Source organism: Hypanus sabinus, assembly GCF_030144855.1.
Source record: "Hypanus sabinus isolate sHypSab1 chromosome X1 unlocalized genomic scaffold, sHypSab1.hap1 SUPER_X1_unloc_16, whole genome shotgun sequence".
Classification (NCBI taxonomy): domain Eukaryota; kingdom Metazoa; phylum Chordata; class Chondrichthyes; order Myliobatiformes; family Dasyatidae; genus Hypanus; species Hypanus sabinus.
Window position 1 is genome coordinate 10,001 of NW_026778964.1, and position 16,937 is coordinate 26,937.

The following is a 16,937-nucleotide window of genomic DNA, read 5'->3' on the forward strand; positions in this document are numbered from 1 at the left end:
GGACCAGAGGACACAGATAGAGTGGATGTGGAGAGGATGTTTCCTATAGTGGGGAAGTCTAGGACCAGAGGACACAGATAGAGTGGATGTGGAGAGGATGTTTCCTATAGTGGGGGAGTCTAGGACCAGAGGACACAGATGGAGTGGATGTGGAGAGGATGTTTCCTATAGTGGGGGAGTCTAGGACCAGAGGACACAGATAGAGTGGATGTGGAGAGGATGTTTCCTGTAGTGGGGGAGTCTAGGACCAGAGGACACAGATAGAGTGGATGTGGAGAGGATGTTTCCTATAGTGGGGGAGTCTGAGACCAGAGGACACAGATAGAATGGATGTGGAGAGGATGTTTCCTATAGTGGGGGAGTCTAGGACCAGAGGACACAGATAGAGTGGATGTGGAGAGGATGTTTCCTATAGTGGGGGAGTCTAGGACCAGAGGACACAGATAGAGTGGATGTGGAGAGGATGTTTCCTATAGTGGGGGAGTCTAGGACCAGAGGACACAGATAGAGTGGATGTGGAGAGGATGTTTCCTATAGTGGGGGAGTCTAGGACCAGAGGACACAGATAGAGTGGATGTGGAGAGGATGTTTCCTATAGTGGGGGAGTCTAGGACCAGAGGACACAGATAGAGTGGATGTGGAGAGGATGTTTCCTATAGTGGGGGAGTCTAGGACCAGAGGACACAGATAGAGTGGATGTGGAGAGGATGTTTCCTATAGTGGGGGAGTCTAGGACCAGAGGACACAGATAGAGTGGATGTGGAGAGGATGTTTCCTATAGTGGGGGAGTCTAGGACCAGAGGACACAGATAGAGTGGATGTGGAGAGGATGTTTCCTACAGTGGGGGAGTCTAGGACCAGAGGACACAGATAGAGTGGATGTGGAGAGGATGTTTCCTATAGTGGGGGAGTCTAGGACCAGAGGGCACCCCCTCAATAGCAAGAATGTCCTTCCTCAAATTTGGAGACCAAAGCTGGTCTTACGTACGTCTGTTGGGGTGTGAGGTTATTAGGGTTGGTAGGTCTGCTGACTCGTTTGCCCGTTCGCTCTCATTCCAGACCATCGTCCCTGAACTGTCCTTAAGTTATATCCACGCATATTCATGAAGCTCAAGGCTTAAAAGAAATCTTTGTATAAAAACAATAATCTTGTAGAGCACTTTTCATACTATGGAGTTCAAAGTGGGACAAAGTGCAAACTTTAAAATCAAAGACTAAAAGAAGTTGATTAAGAACAAGATTAAATAAATCGATTTCATACAAACTTAGAAAACCTACAGCACACAAAGCTATTTTCTAAGCTCCATGTACCTATCCAGTAGCCTCTTAAAAGACCCTATCGTATCCACCTCCACCACCATCCCCGGCAGTACATTCCACACACTCACCACTCTCTGCGTTAAAAACTTACCCCTGACATCTCCTCTGTACCTACTCCCCAGCACCTTAAAACTGTGCCCTTTCGTGTTAGCCATTTCAACTCTGGGAAAAAGCCTCTGACTATCCACACGATCAATGCCTGTCATCATCTTGTACACCTCTATCAGGTCACCTCTCATCCCAAAAGCAGTGAGGCTGATCAACACCTCCACCCACTGACCCACCCCTGCACACCCCCAACCACCCAATGACCCACCCCTCCACACCCCCAATCACCCACTGACCCACCCCTACACACCCCCAATCTCCCACTGATACACCCCTCCACACCCCCAATCAACCACTGAACCACCCCTCCTTACCCCAATCACCCAATGACCCACCACCCCACACCCCCAATCACCCACTGACCCACCCCTCCACGCCCCCAATCACCCACTGACCCACCCCTCCACACCCCAACCACACACTCCCAATCTCCCACTGACCCACCCCTCCACACACCCCATTCACCCACTGACCCACCCCTCCACACCCCCAATCACCCACTGACCCACCCCTCCACACCCCCAATCACCCACTGACCCACCCCTCCATTACCCCCCAAACCACCCACTGACCCACCCCTCCACACCCTCAATCACCTACTGACCCACCCCTCCACACCCCCAATCACCCACTGACCCACCCCTCCACACCCCCATTCACCCACTGACCCACCCCCCCACACCCCCATTCACCCACTGACCCACCCCTCCACACCCCCAATCACCCACTGACCCACCCCTCCACACCCCCAATCACCCACTGACCCACCCCTCCACACCCCCAATCAACCACTGACCCACCCCTCCATTACCCCCCAAACCACCCACTGACCCACCCCTCCACACCCTCAATCACCCACTAACCCACCCCTCCACACCCCCAATCACCCACTGACCCACCTCTCCACACCCCCATTCACCCACTGACCCACCCCTCCACACCCCCAATCACCCACTGACCCACCCCTCCATTACCCCCCAAACCACCCACTGACCCACCCCTCCACACCCTCAAACACCCACTGACCCACCCCTCCACACCCCCAATCACCCATTGACCCACCCCTCCACACCCCCATTCACCCACTGACCCAGCCCTCCACACCCCCAATCACCCACTGACCCACCCCTCCACACCCCTAATCACCCACTGACCCACCCCTCCGCACCCCCAATCATCCACTGATCCACCCCTCCACACCCCCAATCACCCACTGACCCACCACACCCCCAATCACCCACTGACCCACCCCTCCACAACCCAACCACCCACTGACCCACCCCTCCACACGCCCAATCACCCACTGACCCACCCCTCCACACCCCCAATCACCCACTGACCCACCCCTCCACAACCACAATCATCCACTGACCCACCCCTCCATACCCCCAATCACCCACTGACCCACCCCTCCACACACCCCCAATCACCCACTGACCCACCCCTCCGCACCCCCAATCATCCACTGATCCACCCCTCCACACCCCCAATCAACCACTGACCCACCCCTCCACACCCCCAATCACCCACTGACCCACCCCTCCACACCCCCAATCACCCACTGACCCACCCCTCCATTACCCCCCAAACCACCCACTGACCCACCCCTCCACACCCTCAATCACCCACTGACCCACCCCTCCACACCCCCAATCACCCACTGACCCACCCCTCCACACCCCCATTCACCCACTGACCCACCCCCCCACACCCCCATTCACCCACTGACCCACCCCTCCACACCCCCAATCACCCACTGACCCACCCCTCCACACCCCCAATCACCCACTGACCCACCCCTCCACACCCCCAATCAACCACTGACCCACCCCTCCATTACCCCCCAAACCACCCACTGACCCACCCCTCCACACCCTCAATCACCCACTGACCCACCCCTCCACACCCCCAATCACCCACTGACCCACCTCTCCACACCCCCATTCACCCACTGACCCACCCCTCCACACCCCCAATCACCCACTGACCCACCCCTCCATTACCCCCCAAACCACCCACTGACCCACCCCTCCACACCCTCAAACACCCACTGACCCACCCCTCCACACCCCCAATCACCCACTTACCCACCCCTCCACACCCCCATTCACCCACTGACCCAGCCCTCCACACCCCCAATCACCCACTGACCCACCCCTCCACACCCCTAATCACCCACTGACCCACCCCTCCGCACCCCCAATCATCCACTGATCCACCCCTCCACACCCCCAATCACCCACTGACCCACCACACCCCCAATCACCCACTGACCCACCCCTCCACAACCCAACCACCCACTGACCCACCCCTCCACACGCCCAATCACCCACTGACCCACCCCTCCACACCCCCAATCACCCACTGACCCACCCCTCCATACCCCCAATCACCCACTGACCCACCCCTCCACACACCCCCAATCACCCACTGACCCACCCCTCCGCACCCCCAATCATCCACTGATCCACCCCTCCACACCCCCAATCACCCACTGACCCACCCCTCCACACCCCCAATCATCCACTGACCCACCCCTCCACGCCCCCAATCACCCACTGACCCACCCCTCCACACCCCAACCACCCAATGACCCACACCTCCACACCCCCAATCACCCACTGCCACCCCTCCACACCCCCAATCACCCACTGACCCACCCCTCCACACCCCCAATCTCCCACTGACCCACCCCGCCACACACTCCCAATCTCCCACTGACCCACCCCTCCACACACCCCATTCACCCACTGACCCACCCCTCCACACCCCCAATCACCCACTGACCCACCCCTCCACACCCCCAATCACCCACTGACCCACCCCTCCATTACCCCCCAAACCACCCACTGACCCACCCCTCCACACCCTCAATCACCCACTGACCCACCCCTCCACACCCCCAATCACCCACTGACCCACCCCTCCACACCCCCATTCACCCACTGACCCAGCCCTCCACACCCCCAATCACCCACTGACCCACCCCTCCACACCCCCAATCACCCACTGACCCACCCCTCCACACCCCCAATCACCCACTGACCCACCCCTCCATTAACCCCCAAACCACCCACTGACCCACCCCTCCACACCCTCAATCACCCACTGACCCACCCCTCCACACCCCCAATCACACACTGACCCACCCCTCCACACCCCCATTCACCCACTGACCCACCCCTCCACACCCCCAATCACCCACTGACCCACCCCTCCATTACCCCCCAAACCACCCACTGACCCACCCCTCCACACAATCAATCACCCACTGACCCACCCCTCCACACCCCCAATCACCCACTGACCCACCCCTCCACACCGCCATTCACCCACTGACCCAGCCCTCCACACCCCCAATCACCCACTGACCAACCCCTCCACACCCCTAATCACCCACTGACCCACCCCTCCGCACCCCCAATCATCCACTGATCCACCCCTCCACACCCCCAATCACCCACTGACCCACCACACACCCAATCACACACTGACCCACCCCTCCACAACCCAACCACCCACTGACCCACCCCTCCACACCCCCAATCACCCACTGACCCACCGCTCCACACCCCCAATCACCCACTGACCCACCCCTCCACACCCACAATCATCCACTGACCCACCCCTCCAAACCCCCAATCACCCACAGACCCACCCCTCCACACACCCCCAATCACCCACTGACCCACCCCTCTGCACCCCCAATCATCCACTGATCCACCCCTCCACACCCCCAACCACCCACTGACCCACCCCTCCACACCCCCAATCACCCACTGACCCACCCCTCCACACCCCCAATCACCCACTGACCCACCCCTCCACACCCCCAATCTCCCACTGACCCACCCCGCCACACACTCCCAATCTCCCACTGACCCACCCCTCCACACACCCCATTCACCCACTGACCCACCCCTCCACACCCCCAATCACCCACTGACCCACCCCTCCACACCCCCAATCACCCACTGACCCACCCCTCCATTACCCCCCAAACCACCCACTGACCCACCCCTCCACACCCTCAATCACCCACTGACCCACCCCTCCACACCCCCAAACACCCACTGACCCACCCCTCCACACCCCCATTCACCCACTGACCCACCCCTCCACACCCCCATTCACCCACTGACCCAGCCCTCCACACCCCCAATCACCCACTGACCCACCCCTCCACACCCCCAATCACCCACTGACCCACCCCTCCACACCCCCAATCACCCACTGACCCACCCCTCCACACCCCCAATCACCCACTGACCTACCCCTCCACACCCCCATTCACCCACTGACACACCCCTCCACACCCCCAATCACCCACTGACCCACCCCTCCATTACCCCCCAAACCACCCACTGACCCACCCCTCCACACCCTCAATCACCCACTGACCCACCCCTCCACACCCCCAATCACACACTGACCCACCCCTCCACACCCCCATTCACCCACTGACCCAGCCCTCCACACCCCCAATCACCCACTGACCAACCCCTCCACACCCCTAATCACCCACTGACCCACCCCTCCGCACCCCCAATCATCCACTGATCCACCCCTCCACACCCCCAATCACCCACTGACCCACCACACACCCAATCACCCACTGACCCACCCCTCCACAACCCAACCACCCACTGACCCACCCCTCCACACCCCCAATCACCCACTGACCCACCGCTCCACACCCCCAATCACCCACTGACCCACCCCTCCACACCCACAATCATCCACTGACCCACCCCTCCAAACCCCCAATCACCCACAGACCCAACCCTCCACACACCCCCAATCACCCACTGACCCACCCCTCCGCACCCCCAATCATCCACTGATCCACCCCTCCACACCCCCAACCACCCACTGACCCACCCCTCCATGCCCCCAATCACCCACTGACTCACCCCTCCACACCTCAACCACCCAATGACCCACCCCTCCACACCCCCAATCACCCACTGACCCACCCCTCCACACCCCCAATCACCCACTGACCCACCCCTCCACACCCCCAATCTCCCACTGACCCACCCCGCCACACACTCCCAATCTCCCACTGACCCACCACTCCACACACCCCATTCACCCACTGACCCACCCCTCCACACCCCCAATCACCCACTGACCCACCCCTCCACACCCTCAATCACCCACTGACCCACCCCTCCATTACCCCCAAACCACCCACTGACCCACACCTCCACACCCTCAATCACCCACTGACCCACCCCTCCACACCCCCAATCACCCACTGACCCACCCCTCCACACCCCCAATCACCCACTGACCCACCCCTCCACACCCCCATTCACCCACTGACCCAGCCCTCCACACCCCCAATCACCCACTGACCCACCCCTCCACACCCCCAATCACCCACTGACCCACCCCTCCACACCCCCAATCACCCACTGACCCACCCCTCCACACCCCCAGTCACCCACTGACCCACCCCTCCACACCCCCAATCACTCAGTGACCCACCCCTCCACACCCCCAATCACCCACTGACCCACCCCTCCACACCCCCAATCATCCACTGACCCACACCCCCAATCACCCACTGACCCACCCCTCCACACCCCCAACCACCCACTGACCCACCCCACCACACCACCGATCACCCACTGACCCACCCCTCCACACCCACAATCATCCACTGACCCACCCCTCCACACCCCCAATCACCCACTGACCCACCCCTCCACACCCCCAACCACCCACTGACCCACCCCACCACACCACCGATCACCCACTGACCCACCCCTCCACACCCACAAACATCCACTGACCCACCCCTCCACACCCCCAATCACTCACTGACCCACCCCTCCACACCCCCAATCACCCACTGACCCACCCCTCCACACCCCCAATCACCCACTGACCCACCCCTCCACACCCACAATCATCCACTGATCCACACCTCCACACCCCCAATCACCCACTGACCCACCCCTCCACACCCCCAGTCACCCACTGACCCACCCCTCCACACCCCCAGTCACCCACTGACCCACCCCTCCACACCCCCAATCACTCAGTGACCCACCCCTCCACACCCCCAATCACCCACTGACCCACCCCTCCACACCCCCAATCACCCACTGACCCACCCCTCCACACCCCCAATCATCCACTGACCCACACCCCCAATCACCCACTGACCCACCCCTCCACACCCCCAACCACCCACTGACACACCACTCCACACCCCCAATCACCCTCTGACCCACCCCTCCACACCCACAATCATCCACTGACCCACCCCTCCAAACCCCCAATCACCCACAGACCCACCCCTCCACACACCCCCAACCACCCACTGACACACCACTCCACACCCCCAATCACCCTCTGACCCACCCCTCCACACCCACAATCATCCACTGACCCACTCCTCCACACCCCCAATCACCCACTGACCCACCCCTCCACACCCGCAACCACCCACTGACCCACCCCTACACACCCCCAATCACCCACTGACCCACCCCTCCACACCCCCAACCACCCACTGACCCACCCCTCCACACCCCCAACCACCCACTGACCCACCCCTCCACACCCACAATCACCCACTGACCCACCCCTCCACACCCCCATTCACCCACTGACCCAGCCCTCCACACCCCCAATCACCCACTGACCCACCCCTCCACACCCCCAAACACCCACTGACCCACCCCTCCACACCCCCAATCACCCACTGACCCACCCCTCCACACCCCCAGTCACCCACTGACCCACCCCTCCACACCCCCAATCACTCAGTGACCCACCCCTCCACACCCCCAATCACCCACTGACCCACCCCTCCACACCCCCAATCATCCACTGACCCACACCCCCAATCACCCACTGACCCACCCCTCCACACCCCCAACCACCCACTGACCCACCCCACCACACCACCGATCACCCACTGACCCACCCCTCCACACCCACAATCATCCACTGACCCACCCCTCCACACCCCCAATCACTCACTGACCCACCCCTCCACACCCCCAATCACCCACTGACCCACCCCTCCACACCCCCAATCACCCACTGACCCACCCCTCCACACCCCCAATCACCCACTGACCCACCCCTCCACACCCACAATCATCCACTGATCCACACCTCCAAACCCCCAATCACCCACTGACCCACCCCTCCACACCCCCAGTCACCCACTGACCCACCCCTCCACACCCCCAGTCACCCACTGACCCACCCCTCCACACCCCCAATCACTCAGTGACCCACCCCTCCACACCCCCAATCACCCACTGACCCACCCCTCCACACCCCCAATCACCCACTGACCCACCCCTCCACACCCCCAGTCACCCACTGACCCACCCCTCCACACCCCCAATCACCCACTGACCCACCCCTCCACACCCCCAATCATCCACTGACCCACCCCTCCACACCCCCAACCACCCACTGACACACCACTCCACACCCCCAATCACCCTCTGACCCACCCCTCCACACCCACAATCATCCACTGACCCACTCCTCCACACCCCCAATCACCCAGTGACCCACCCCTCCACACCCACAATCATCCACTGACCCACCCCTCCAAACCCCCAATCACCCACAGACCCACCCCTCCACACACCCCCAACCACCCACTGACACACCACTCCACACCCCCAATCACCCTCTGACCCACCCCTCCACACCCACAATCATCCACTGACCCACTCCTCCACACCCCCAATCACCCACTGACCCACCCCTCCACACCCGCAACCACCCACTGACCCACCCCTACACACCCCCAATCACCCACTGACCCACCCCTCCACACCCACAATCACCCACTGACCCACCTCTGCACACACCCAATCACCCACTGACCCACCCCTCCACACCCCCAACCACCCACTGACCCACCCCTCCACACCCACAATCACCCACTGACCCACCCCTCCACACCCACAATCACACACTGACCCACCCCTCCACACCCCAATCACCCACTGACCCACCCCTCCACACCCCCAACCACCCAGACCCACCCCTCCACACCCCCGATCACCCAGACCCACTCCTCCACACCCCCGATCACTCACTGACCCAACCCTCCACACCCCCAATCGCCCACTGACCCACCCCTCCACACCACCAATCACCCAGACCCACCCCTCCATACCACCGATCACCCACTGACCCACCCCTCCATTCCCCCAATCATCCACTGACCCACCCCTCCACACCCCCAATCACTCACTGACCCACCCCTCCACACCCACAACCACCCACTGACCCACCCCTCCACACCCCCAATCACCCAGACCCACCCCTCCATACCACCGATCACCCACTGACCCACCCCTCTACACCCCCAATCACCCACTGACCCACCCCTCCACAACCCCTATCAACCGCTGACCCACCCCTCCACACACCCAATCACCCAGACCCACCCCTCCATACCACCGATCACCCACTGACCCACCCCTCCACACCCCCAATCACCCAGACCCACCCCTCCACACCCCCAATCACCCAGACCCACCCCTCCATACCACCGATCACCCACTGACCCACCACTCCACACCCACAATCACCCACTGACCCACCCCTCCACACACCCAAATCACACACTGACCCACCCCTCCACAACCCCAATCACCCACTGACCCACCCCTCCACACCCCCAATCACTCACTGACCCACCCCTCCACACCCCCAATCACCCACTGACCCACCCCTCCACACCCCCAATCATCCACTGATCCACCCCTCCACACCCCCAATCACTCACTGACCCACCCCTCCACACCCCCAACCACCCACTGACCCACCCCTCCACACCCCCAATCACCCTCTGACCCACCCCTCCACACACAATCACCCACTGACCCATCCCTCCACACCCCCAATCACCCACTGACCCACCCCTCCACACCCCCAATCACCCAGACCCACCCCTCCACACCCCCAATCACCCAGACCCACCCCTCCATACCACCGATCACCCACTGACCCACCCCTCCACACCCACAATCACCCACTGACCCACCCCTCCACACACCCAAATCACACACTGACCCACCCCTCCACAACCCCAATCACCCACTGACCCACCCCTCCACACCCCCAATCACTCACTGACCCACCCCTCCACACCCCCAATCACCCACTGACCCACCCCTCCACACCCCCAATCATCCACTGACCCACCCCTCCACACCCCCAATCACTCACTGACCCACCCCTCCACACCCCCAACCACCCACTGACCCACCCCTCCACACCCCCAATCACCCTCTGACCCACCCCTCCACACACAATCACCCACTGACCCATCCCTCCACACCCCCAATCACCCACTGACCCACCCCTCCACACACCCAAATCACCCACTGACCCACCCCTCCACAACCCCTATCAACCGCTGACCCACCCCTCCACACACCCAATCACCCAGACCCACCCCTCCATACCACCGATCACCCACTGACCCACCCCTCCACACCCCCAATCACCCAGACCCACCCCTCCACACCCCCAATCACCCAGACCCACCCCTCCATACCACCGATCACCCACTGACCCACCACTCCACACCCACAATCACCCACTGACCCACCCCTCCACACACCCAAATCACACACTGACCCACCCCTCCACAACCCCAATCACCCACTGACCCACCCCTCCACACCCCCAATCACTCACTGACCCACCCCTCCACACCCCCAATCACTCACTGACCCACCCCTCCACACCCCCAACCACCCACTGACCCACCCCTCCACACCCCCAATCACCCTCTGACCCACCCCTCCACACACAATCACCCACTGACCCATCCCTCCACACCCCCAATCACCCACTGACCCACCCCTCCACACCCCCAATCACCCAGACCCACCCCTCCACACCCCCAATCACCCAGACCCACCCCTCCATACCACCGATCACCCACTGACCCACCCCTCCACACCCACAATCACCCACTGACCCACCCCTCCACACACCCAAATCACACACTGACCCACCCCTCCACAACCCCAATCACCCACTGACCCACCCCTCCACACCCCCAATCACTCACTGACCCACCCCTCCACACCCCCAATCACCCACTGACCCACCCCTCCACACCCCCAATCATCCACTGACCCACCCCTCCACACCCCCAATCACTCACTGACCCACCCCTCCACACCCCCAACCACCCACTGACCCACCCCTCCACACCCCCAATCACCCTCTGACCCACCCCTCCACACACAATCACCCACTGACCCATCCCTCCACACCCCCAATCACCCACTGACCCACCCCTCCACACACCCAAATCAGACACTGACCCACCCCTCCACACCCCCAATCACCCACTGACCCACCCCTCCACACCCCCAATCACTCACTGACCCACCCCTCCACACACAATCACCCACTGACCCTCCCCTCCACAACCCCAATCCCCCACTGACCCACCCCTCCACACCCTCAACCACCCACTGACCCACCCTTCCACACCCCCGATCACCCACTGACCCACCCCTCCACACACACAATCACCCACTGACCCACCCCTCCACACCCACAACCACCCACTGACCCACCCCTCCACACCCCCAGTCACTCACTGACCCACCCCTCCATACCACTGATCACCCACTGACCCACCCCTCCACACCCCCCAAACCACCCTCGGTCGACCCCACGTACGGGCGTCGATCTCGGCCATCTTCTGCAGGACGGCGGTGGTCTCCCGGGTCGGCAGCCGGTGGCTCTTCCAGACCTGCTCCTTCAGCCGCCGCTCACGCTCCCGGGCGAAGATGGGCTTCTGCTCCCGCCAGAACTCGGTCTGCGCGTCCAGGAGCGAGATTCCGCCGGTCACCAGGTCCTGCACCGTCCCTCCGGACCCCGTGTTCACCTTCATCAGCTCTGCGTTTGCCACCGGCAGGGGAAACAGGGACATTTCAGAGCACAGGACGTCTTTGTCTTTCCACGACAGTGGCAGAATTCTCCTACAGAAGTGTGGGGGAGTGGGACAGGGGAGGGGGAGGGGCAGTGGGTCAGGGGAGGGGGAGGGGCAGTGGGTCAGGTGAGGGGGAGGGGCAGTGGGACAAGTGAGGGGGAGGGGCACTGGGACGTGAGGGGGAGGGGGATGAGGACAGGTGAGGGGGAGGGGGATGAGGACAGGTGAGGGGGAGGGGGATGAGGACAGGTGAGGGAGAGGGAGTGGGACAGGCGGGGAGGGGGGAGGGGGACAGGTGAGGGAGGAGTGGGACAGGAGGGGGAGGGGCACTGGGACGTGAGGGGGAGGGGGATGAGGACAGGTGAGGGGGAGGGGGATGAGGACAGGTGAGGGAGAGGGAGTGGGACAGGCGGGGAGGGGGCAGTGGGACAGGTGAGGGGGAGGGGGAGGAGGAGTGGGACAGGAGGGGGAGGTGGAGTGGGACAGGAGGGGGAGGAGGAGTGGGAGGCGTTGAGGGAGGTTTGGTCAGAGAGCTGAGGGAAGGAGCTGTAGGCCAGGTGAGAAGCCAGTACCTTTGTCAGTCAGCAACTTCTCCAGGTACTCCTTGTCGTGGTACAGCTCGCCCAGCAGTGCCCGGACCGTCCGGTTGGTCTTGGGCTCCAGCTGGTTCTGTTTCATCGGCGACGCCTGCTTCAGGTCGAGACTCTGTCGCCACGGTTGCGATTTCGTTTTCGGGGCCACTTTCTTGCGGAGAGATGGAAGGAGAGGTGAGACACCATCAGCAAAACCCCCTTACACCGCACAGCGTCTACCCCCACCATCTCGGTCACACTGTATTCGACATTCAGCCCATCCAGTCTGCGTCCCCATTCCATCACGGCTGATTAATTAACCATCTCAACACCCATTCTCTTTGTAACCTTTGATGTGCTGACTAATCGGGAACCTGTCAACCTCCATTAAAATATACCCGACGAATCGGCCTCCACTGCCATCTGTAGCAACAAATTCCACAGATTCAGCACCATCTGGCTAAAGAAATTCCTCCTCATCTCTGTTCTAAATGGACGTCCCTCTACTCTGAGGCTGTGTCCTCTGGTTCGTGACTACCTCACGAAAGGAAATATCCTCTCCACATCCACTCTATCTGGGTCCTCTCGTCCTAGACTTCCCCATGAGAGGAAACACACTCTCCACATCCACTCTATCTGTGTCCTCTGCTCCTAGACTCCCCCACTATAGGAAACATCCTCTGCACATCCACTCTATCTGTGTCCTCTGGTCCTAGACTCCCCCACTATAGGAAACACCCTCTCCACATCCACTCTATCTGTGTCCTCTGCTCCTAGACTCCCCCACTGTAGGAAACATCCTCTCCACATCCACTCTATCTGTGTCCTCTGATCCTAGACTCTCCCACTATAGGAAACATCCTCTCCACATCCACTCTATCTCTGCCCTCTGGTCCTAGACTCCCCAACTCTGGGAAACATCCTCTCCATATCCACTCTATATGTGTCCTCTGGTCCTAGACTCCCCCACTACAGGAAACATACTCTCCACATCCACTCTATCTGTGCCCTCTGGTCCTAGACTCCCCCACTCTGGGAAACATCCTCTCCACATCCACTCTATCTGTGCCCTCTGGTCCTAGACTCCCCCACTATAGGAAACATCCTCTCCACATCCATTCTATCTGTGTACTCTGGTCCTAGACTCCCCCCACTATAGGAAACATCCTCTCCACTTCCACATTTTCGTCCACCTTTAGCACTAACTCGATTCGAAATTCAAGAGTCAAGTTTACTTATTAAATGTTTGGGTTCCTTAAGGTTGTTAAATCTGGGGGGTGGTATAGCTCCCACTACCTATTAAATGCACTCAGTGACGTGTGCCACAAACATTTTTTAACCGACTCTAGGGTCAATCTAACTCTTCCCTCCCATATACCCCCCTCCCCGAGTTTTCTGTCACTAATGTTCCAATCGAAGGGTCTATTAAATGCCCCGAAAATATCTGCCTCCACCACCTCCCTTGGCAGGGAATTCCACACACCCACCAGCCTCGATGTAAAAAAAGAAATCGCTGACATCCCCCCTAAACTTTCCTTCAATCATCATAAAATTATGCCCCCTCATATTAGCCATTGCCACCCTGGGGGAGAAAGGTCACTGGCTGTCCGCCCGATCTGTGCCTCTTAACACTCAGCGCACCTCGATCTCGTCCTCTTCTGCTCCAAGGAGAAAAGCCCCACTTCACTCAATCTACCCTGATAGGGCACCTTCTCGAATCCAGGCAGCATCCTGGTGAATTTCCTCTGCACCCTCTCTAATCCAGGCAGCATCCTGGTGAATTTCCTCTGCACCCTCTCTAATCCAGGCAGCATCCTGGTGAATCTCCTCTGCACCCTCTCCAATCCAGGCAGCATCCTGGTGAATCTCCTCTGCACCCTCTCCAATCCAGGCAGCATCCTGGTGAATCTCCTCTGCACCCTCTCTAATCCAGGCAGCGTTCTGGTGAACTTCCTCTGCACCCTCTCCAATCCAGGCAGCATCCTGGTGAATCTCCACTGCACCCTCTCCAATCCAGGCAGCATCCTGGTGAATCTCCTCTGCACTCTCTCTAATCCAGGCAGCATCATGGTGAATCTCCTCTCCACCCTCTCTAATCCAGGCAGCATCCTGGTGAATCTCCTCTGCACCCTCTCTAATCCAGGCAGCATCCTGGTGAATCTCCATCTGCACTCTCTCTAATCCAGGCAGCATCCTGGTGAATTTCCTCTGCACCCTCTCTAATCCAGGCAGCATCCTGGTGAATCTCCTCTGCACCCTCTCTAATCCAGGCAGCATCCTGCTGAATCTCCTCTGCACCCTCTCCAATCCAGGCAGCATCCTGGTGAATCTCCTCTGCACCCTCTCCAATCCAGGCAGCATCCTGGTGAATCTCCTCTGCACCCTCTCTAATCCAGGCAGCATTCTGGTGAACTTCCACTGCAACCTCTCCAATCCAGGCAGCATCCTTGTGAATCTCCTCTGCACCCTCTCTAATCTAGGCAGCATCACGGCGAATCTCCTCTGCACCCTCTCTAATCCAGGCAGCATCATGGTGAATCTCCTCTGCACCCTCTCTAATCCAGGCAGTGTCCTGGTGAATCTCCTCTGCACACTCTCTAATCCAGGAAGCATCCTGGTGAATGTCCTCTGCACCCTCTCTAATCCAGGCAGCATCCTGGTGAATCTCCTCTGCACCCGCTCTAATCCAGGCAGCATCCTGGTGAATCTACTCCGCACACTCTCTAATCCAGGCAGCATCATGGTGAATCCCCTCTGTACCCTCTCTAATCCAGGGAGCATCCTCGTAAATCTCCTCTGCACCCTCTCTAATCCAGGCAGCATCCTGCTGAATCTCCTTCTGCACCCTCTCTAACCCAGGCAGCATCCTGGTGAATCTCCTCTGCACCCTCTCTAATCCTGGCCGCATTCTGGTGAATCTCCTCTGCACCCTCTCCAATCCAGGCAGCATCCTGGGGAATCTCCTCTGCACCCTCTCTAATTCAGGCAGCATCCTGGTGAATCTCCTCTGCACCCTCTCTAATCCAGGCAGCATCCTGGTGAATGTCCTCTGCACCCTCTCTAATCCAGGCAGTGTCCTGGTGAATCTCCTCTGCACCCTCTCCAATCCAGGCAGCATCCTGGTGAATCTCCCTCTGCACCCTCTCCAATCCAGGCAGCATACTGGTGAATCTCCTCTGCACCCTCTCTAATCCAGGCAGCATCCAGGTGAATCACCTCTGCACCCTCTATAATCCAGGCTGCATCATGGTGAATCTCCCTCTGCACCCTGTCCAATCCGGGCAGCATCCTGGTGAATCTCCTCTGCACCCTCTCTAATTCAGGCAGCATCCTACTGAATATCCTCTGCACCCTCTCTAATCCAGGCAGCATTCTGGTAAATCTCCTCTGTACCCTCTCTAATCCAGGCAGCATCCTGCTGAATCTCCTCTGCACCCTCTCTAATCCTGGCCGCATTCTGGTGAATCTCCTCTGCACCCTCTCTAATCCAGGCAGCATTCTGGTAAATCTCCTCTGTACCCTCTCTAATCCAGGCAGCATCCTGCTGAATCTCCTCTGCACCCTCTCTAATCCTGGCCGCATTCTGGTGAATCTCCTCTGCACCCTCTCTAATACAGGCAGCATCCTGCTGAATCTCCTCTGCACCCTCTCTAATCCTGGCCGCATTCTGGTGAATCTCCTCTGCACCCTCTCTAATCCAGGCAGCATTCTGGTAAATCTCCTCTGTACCCTCTCTAATCCAGGCAGCATCCTGGTGAATCTCCTCTGCACCCTCTCTAATCCAGGCAGCCTCCTGGTGAATGTCCTCTGCACCCTCTCTAACCCAGGCAGCATCCTGGTGAATCTCCTCTGCACCCTCTCTAATCCTGGCCGCATTCTGGTGAATCTCCTCTGCACCCTCTCTAATCCAGTCAGCATCCTGGTGAATCTCCTCTGCACCCTCTCTTATCCAGGGAGCATCCTGGTGAATCTCCTCTGCACCCTCT

The 16,937-nt window shown here is 59.8% G+C and overlaps 1 protein-coding gene across 2 annotated transcripts in view; it reads right to left on the minus strand.

Moving 5' to 3' along the window:
• LOC132385606 (outer dynein arm-docking complex subunit 4-like) overlaps positions 1–16,937 on the minus strand; it is a 188,453-nt gene that overhangs the window by 626 nt on the left and 170,890 nt on the right. For both annotated transcript variants that reach the window (XM_059957781.1, XM_059957780.1), the window contains exons 5-6: positions 12,952–13,123; positions 12,127–12,345 (exon numbers count right to left, since the gene is read on the minus strand). In XM_059957781.1, coding sequence (XP_059813764.1) covers positions 12,127–12,345; positions 12,952–13,123 — 391 coding nt within the window. The remainder of the gene's footprint in view (positions 1–12,126; positions 12,346–12,951; positions 13,124–16,937) is intronic.